Source organism: Chanodichthys erythropterus, chromosome 15, assembly GCF_024489055.1.
Source record: "Chanodichthys erythropterus isolate Z2021 chromosome 15, ASM2448905v1, whole genome shotgun sequence".
Classification (NCBI taxonomy): Eukaryota; Metazoa; Chordata; class Actinopteri; order Cypriniformes; family Xenocyprididae; genus Chanodichthys; species Chanodichthys erythropterus.
This window is the reverse complement of record NC_090235.1, coordinates 18,849,417-18,856,557: the sequence shown is the minus strand read 5'-3', so window position 1 is coordinate 18,856,557 and position 7,141 is coordinate 18,849,417. Positions and strand designations below refer to the sequence as shown.

The 7,141-nt window shown below is 38.3% G+C and overlaps 1 protein-coding gene across 1 annotated transcript; it reads left to right on the top strand.

Annotated features, from left to right (window-relative positions):
• The first annotated feature begins 440 nt into the window (after positions 1 to 440).
• On the top strand, positions 441 to 6,953 carry lrrc14b (leucine rich repeat containing 14B). The gene is made up of 3 exons (XM_067361496.1): positions 441 to 1,503; positions 4,786 to 5,145; positions 6,233 to 6,953. The coding sequence occupies exons 1-3, from the start codon at positions 599 to 601 to the stop codon at positions 6,543 to 6,545; spliced, it is 1,578 nt and encodes a 525-aa protein (XP_067217597.1). The 5' UTR covers positions 441 to 598; the 3' UTR covers positions 6,546 to 6,953.
• Positions 6,954 to 7,141: the final 188 nt, after the last annotated feature.

Below are 7,141 nucleotides of genomic sequence, written 5' to 3'. Positions count from 1 at the left end.
GGTCGATCACATTTGAGTGACAGGTTGCCTCTCCCTCACGTCAGTAAACAAGACAACAGAGAAGAGATGTCACTGCAAGAGGGAGGGGAGGTTATTTTGATTAATGATTGATTATGAAACAATGTGCGTGGATAAATCATTTATAATGCAGCAATATTCCATAAAAAATAAGAATTATCAATTTTTATTTCATGGTGATTTTAAAGTGACTCCGTAGACCTTTTTGCCACACTTTAAGAATATATCTTCTTTTTACAATGGTTAACCCAGAAAATACCAGATTTTTCTACAGCCACAGAATGTGATTGTACCAACTGTCGTCTCTATTGATGGTCAATAAGCACAGGTAAGAGACTTCTCTTTTTTTTAGCAGCCGTCCAAAATCTAATTGCTGTTTAACCTCTGCCTGTTACCCATGAAAGTATGAGACAGCTGCTTCTAAAAATAACTAACCCCTTCTCAACTCTCTCCCCCCTCATGCTCTCGCTCAGCACATGTATATGTTGGCTGAAAGACGGCAGAAGAAACACACCACGACTCCTAAAAGGCTGACAGCTCTGAGAAGTTTCCTTGATCTTGGGAGCTGACAAACACAGCCATGAAGAGCTTGAAGTTCCTAGCAGCCGAGGGCTTCGTCCAAACCGGACCAAACGCGTGCAAGAACCTCCACTGCTTGTCTTGCAATCTCTACCCAATCCTCTTCAAGGCCAGCTATCTGTGTGAGGAGGCCACAATGCTCCATGACCTGGTCCAGACGTGGCCTCTGACGGAGATCAACTTGCGCAAACTGTTAGGCCCGACCGTGGACTGTCCAGATGATCTCACGTCCCGCACCTGCAGGCTCTGTCTGGAGGCCTTTCTCACAGGTTTGAAGGACTATGTGTTTCAAGCTCCAAGCATGTATACAAAAAAGCTCCGTGTGGTGGATATAGTCGGTCTGCAAGACACTGAACACCAGGTCTGTCCCTGCAGACGGACCCTCGGGCGTTGGGCACGAACCGAGCTGCTAACCCGCGTGTGCTACGAGACTATGGAGTACATGCAGACCGGTCAGGCGGCGCCATCGGCGTTTCACGTGGAGATCGATGTCCGCTTGGATGCTTTTGTTACCGGACGGAACAACGAGGTGGTGGCTCAGGCTCTGTTGCTACGCAGACATTGCCCGTTAAAACTATACTTCGTCGGCCTGCGTGTGGATTCGTTGAGCCTCAGGAACCTCTTCTTCCTCCTGAAGCTGGTGGAGTCACACGGCCTGCAGAAGCTGGAAGTGGTGCACAACGTACATCTGGAGGCTCCACACATTGAGGTAATGCTCTCCCAGCTGAAGTTCCCCCAGCTGCGCTCGATCACGTTTCCTGCACAGGCTTTGAATGTGCACAGGTTGGGCCCGGATGACGAGGGACTCATAGGAGTTCTGGGTGAGCTGATGAGCAAACTGACGGAGCTGAGAGAGCTCTCTCTGGGGTTCTCCACTCTTACTGGACATCTGAGGAGACTGCTGAGGTAAAGACTTTAAAGGAACAGGTCACCAAAAAATGAAAATGAGTGTGTTATTTACTCACCCTCGAGCCATTCTAGGTGGATTTTCTTCTTTCAGCCGAGCACAATCAGGAGTTACATTAAATAATATCCTGGCTCTTCCCAGCTTTGTAATGGCATTGAATAGAGTTTTTGAAGTGCATCCATACATCATAAAAGTAATCCATATGACTCCAGTGGGTTAATAAATGCCTTCTGAAGCAAAGCGATGGGTTTTTGTAAGAAAAATATCCATATTTATAACTTTAAAAACTACAATCACTGGCTTCTTGCGACGACCATACATGCGTTCATGAGAGAGTCGAGTTCCGGCAGAAAGGTGACCTCTGACCCGACGTATGATGTGAGAGTGAGAATTGACGAATGCGGAAGTGCAGAGGAAGACTGTTATTATAGTTTATAAAGTCTTAATATGGATATTTTTCTTACAAAAACCTATTGCTTCACTTCAGAAGGCATTTATTAACACACTTCCAGACAGCAACATAGTGTCGGGCCAGATCCAGCCCACATCTGGTACATGTGGATTACACACGGACCAGATGTGGGCCGGATCTGGCCCGACACTATGTTGCTGTCAGGGTGGAGTCGTATTGGTTTACTTTTATGATGGATGGATGCATTTTTTGGAGCTTCTCGGGTTCAGTGCCATTGCAAAGCTGGGAAGAGCCAGGATATTTATTAATATAACTCTGATTGTGTTCGGCTGAAAGATGAAAGTCATATACACCTAGGATGGCTTGAAGGTGAGTAAATTATATGATAATTTTCATTTTTGAGTGAACTATCCCTTTAAAACCACAATGTGACCACAGCTGGTATTTAAACTCCTACACATACATCCTTAAAAACAAAGGTTCTTTTTTGACATCTATGGTTCCATTAAGAACCTTTAACATCCATGGAAACTTTCCATTGCACAAAGGGTTCTTTAAGACCAATTCACACTGCACTGACAGACACAGACAGACGGCAACAGATAATGTTGGGTTTTGTCTGAACCCTGATGGAGTCTGTTGCCATACGTTAAGACTCTCGCTTTTGGAGATTTAACGTTGAATCGGTGATTGTTGGATCTTGGAATGTTTTAAATGTGACACTCTAATCTCATAAATGACTGTGTTGGTGAGTGAAAGTGTGTAGATCACACCCCAGACAGCAACTTAGTGTTGCCACAGATCCGGCCCACATCTGGTACGTGTGGATTCCATGTGGGCCAGTTGTGGGCCGGATCTGGGCCGACACTATATTGCTAAAATGTTTTAGGGTCGGTTCGATTATTTCTTTTTTTGAAAGAAGTCTCTTCTGCATCTATTTGATCAAAATACAATAACACTGTAATATTGTGAAATTTAAAACAATGAACTTTCAGCATCATTACTCCTGTCTTCAGTGTCACATGATCATTCAGAAATCATTCTAATATGCTGGTTTGCCGCTCCAGAAACATTTCTGATTATTATCAATGTTGAAATCACTTGTGCTGCTTCATGTTTTTGTGGAAACAGTGATGCACACTTTTTTTTTACTGGCCCCAAACATTTGAACAGTAGTGTACTACTTTAGTTTACTTAAATGTAAGATCTGAGAATCTTATTGGAGGGTTTACAGTCTAATTTGTTGTTGTTGAAATAGCTCCCTGTTTGTTGTGTTACTGCAGACAGCTGTCCCGTTGTAAACTCTAAGTAGGCCAGGACATGACTCTGGCAAAACAGTACGTTCTACATTCACTGTAAATAGCAGTTCAAGTGTCTTATAACAGTCAAAACATCACGTGTCACTCGTGTGCCAAAACACTCTCTGACCCATGATATTAATTCACCACAGTAGCTTATGTAGCATGTTTAATTATATACATCTGAGACTATATATGGATTTCATCATGAAGTTTCCTCAGTGCTGTTTACAGAAGAAGATTTTATATATATAAATAAATAAATATATATATATATATATAATATATATATATATATATATATATATATAATATATATATATATATATATATATATATATATATATATATATAATATATATATATATATATATATATATATATATATTTTTTTTTTCCATATATATAATCTTCTGTAAACAGCACTCTTCCTCCTAAATATATTCCTCCGATATATGTACACATATATAACAAAGATGCAATAAATTGAAGTGACTTTTTTAATGTTATAAAATATTTTAAATAAATGCTGTTCTTTTGAATGTTATATTCTTCAAAGAATCCTGAAAAAGTTTCCACAGTTAAGCAATGCAACGGTTCAGCATTGATAATAGAAAAAGTAGAAATAACACAAATGTGTCTTGATTAGCAAATCAGCATATGTGACCCTCAAGCACAAAACCAGTCATAAGGGTCAATTTTTGAAATACGCCTCTTTTAGATGTGAAATCTATAAATCGCAAATGATCTTGAACTTGCACAGCTGAATGGTTTCAGATCTCCATGTTGTAAACGACACCTAATTAATGTCATTTACATATAAAAGATCACCAGTCATCGTGCAAATCCTGGGGTGCAAAAAAAATCTAAATATTGAGAAATTAACCTTTAAAGTTGTCCAAATGACAACTTTATGTCCAAATTAGCAATGCATGTGCACTCATAAAAATACATTCTTGATATATTTATGGTAGAAAATTTACAAAACATCTTAATAGAATGTGATCTTTACTTAGCATCCTAATGATTTTTGGCATAAAAGAAAAATTGATAATTATGACCCACACAATGTATTGTTGGCTATTTCTACAAATATACCCGTGCGACTTATGACTGGTTTTGTGGTCCAGGGTCACATTTTAGAATGATTTGTGAAGGAGCTGAAGACTGGAGAAATGATGCTGAAAATTCAGCTTTGATCACAGAAATAAATTACATTCTACAATATATTCAAAAAGAAAACCCCATTATTAAACATTATAAATATAAAACTATTTTAAATTGTAATAATATTTCGCAATATTATTTTACTGTTTTTTCAAATGCAATCAGATCATTTGGAGTAGCACAAAACTGTATTTTTTAGTCAATCACTCGAATGATTTTCCAGAGATTTCAATGCCGCGTTTTGTCAAATTAGTTTTAAATATTTTTATTTTTTTATTTTAATAGTTTTAATACTATGTAAATCTATTATTATTATTACAAGCTTTAAATCTCATTATCCTGTTATCTTATTTGGGATCATTTCTAAACACTTTGGAGTAACTTTAATCTGTTTGTTTTACCAGTCCACTAAACACTCCTCTGCAGTATGTCGAGTTAGCGAACTGTAGTCTCAATGCAGTGGACATGGCCTACTTCGCCAACAGCCTGCACAGTGAGCACATAGTGAAGCTGGACCTGAGCGGTCATGCGGTAGCGGACGTCTTCCCCAACACCTTCCGGAAGCTTCTGCATCGCTGTTCTGCCACACTCACTAGCCTGGGTCTGGAGGAGTGTGGACTGGACGATGAGACCCTGGATACGCTCACCCAAGCGCTGAGACCCTGTCACGCGCTACAGGAACTGAAGATCCTGGGTAATCCACTGAGCACAGCTGCCCTGCGCCGTCTCTTTAACACACTGGCTCTGGGTTTTCCTGCTTTGAGGTAAAAACTATGCATTCATTTGGATTATGCTTTCTTTAGTGTGTAATGTTGCTGTTTGAGCATGAATAAGGTCTGCAAACTTCCAAAACACAAAGTCACTCCAAAGGGTGATATGACAATTTTGACCGATAACCGATAATTCTTTATATTTGAAAGCCAAAAACCGATATATTGGATGTAAATCTAAATCCAAATTTTTATATCATTTTTGAGAGCCTGATTACAAAAACAAAAGTCTCACCATTTAAAGCACACAATTATAATGTTCGCATTATAATTTTAAGTAGTCTATATGACAGACTTGTGCTGCAAGTTGAACTTAACTGCATTTTCCTTTTAGAAGTGTCATATTTCAAGCATTTGATAACCATCATGGTGAACAGTGTGCATCTAAAGTGTCTCAGCTGAAGGAAATGATGCATTATTTTTCAGCTTTAATATACCGGCCAAATTTTCTTATTGGGCCGATAATGATAACATTAAAAATTAAAATAAAAAATTAATTAAAAATTGGTCGATACCTATATTGTGGCTGATATCGTGCATCCATTTGAGTTTTCTAAATCAGTACGCACTGTTTCTGAACTCCCTCGCTGCGTACCAACAAAGACAATAGATAGAAAGGGACTTTGGTGCCAATTCGCCATCTTAAATAGTATTCAAGACACATTAGGAAAGGATTTAACTTAACCTATCAATGCACTTAAAAACAAATGCAGAATCAAATTGCATCACATTTTATTGTGAATCCTATTGAATCATTCTGAATTGAAAACCTAATTCACTGTCTATCCAAAGATTCACACCCCTGGTTAGTAGTGTGTTGAAACTCACAGTTATGGTAAAGGGCAGGACATTTCCCAAACACACTTGAAGCAGTTGACCAATCACAACAGGAACTAAACAGAGCGTTACTGACAGACTGGGAACAGAGCTTCAACAATGGAGAATATGAGGAAAATAATGTGTTTTGAACATTCAAGCATGAAAACTTGTTCTAAGACTTTGTAAAAAGGTATAAATATGTCTTCTTTAATGTTTTAGCTTTTTAAATGTTTACTTGATTGTGTTATGTATCGTCCCACAGATATGTTGAGCTGCCCGTCCCTCGCGATTGTTATCCTGAAGGTGCAGCCTACCCGCTGAATGATACGACACTGATAAATTATGACAGGGAGAAGTTCCAGCAAGCCAGGACTGAACTTGTTGGCATCCTAGAGAGGGAGGGGAAAAGACACATAGAAGTCTGCACGCCATTATTTGGAGCCTATGATCCCGACATCAACGAGACGAGCAATGAGCTGGGAGTCTCCATGTTGCAGTCGTTCAGCAGTGTCGTAGGCAACTTCATGGACACAGTCAGTAGTGTCGCCCAACGGAGAGAGCAGAGTTCACAATGAGTGAGTGAGACGTTCACAATGAACGAGAACTTATGTTTTCAACATTTATAATAAATGTTTCTTGAGCAATATATCAGTATATTAGACTGATTTCTGAAGGATCGTGTGACACTGGAGTAATGATGCTGAAAATTCAGCTTTGATCACAGAAATAAATTACATTTTAAAATATTTTAAATTGTAATATTTCTCAATATTGCTGTTTTTTTTTTTACAATCAAATAAATGCAGCCTTGAGCACGGGACTGTCAGAAACATTTTATGCTGTTTGAAGTGTTAAAAATGTTGAACGTTGAGTGTTTTTGTGAGCATATATAAATAACAGTTCAGTGTCTGCAAATAATACATAGACATGTAATAATGTATATTCAGATGTGCAATAAAGAAAATATTTTTAACTATCCATAACAGGACTCATTTGTGATTGTGCTTCAGCTCAACTGATGAAGAGTAAACATTGTTTAGGTTAATTGTAGTTATGAAATTGTGCTTGTCATTTTTTGTATGTTTAAGGTAAGACTTTGTATTTAAACAAATGGCTTTATCTTTGGAATTTAACATTAAACATTATTTGAATAGACAAAACATTACCATGA

Bases quoted from the DNA above. Each gene is read 5' to 3' on its own strand.
- lrrc14b (XM_067361496.1), top strand. From the start codon at position 599: ATGAAGAGCTTGAAGTTCCTAGCAGCCGAGGGCTTCGTCCAAACCGGA. The intron at 1,504-4,785 runs GTAAAGACTTTA...TTGTTTTACCAG, and splicing joins CATCTGAGGAGACTGCTGAG to TCCACTAAACACTCCTCTGC. The intron at 5,146-6,232 runs GTAAAAACTATG...ATCGTCCCACAG, and splicing joins CTGGGTTTTCCTGCTTTGAG to ATATGTTGAGCTGCCCGTCC.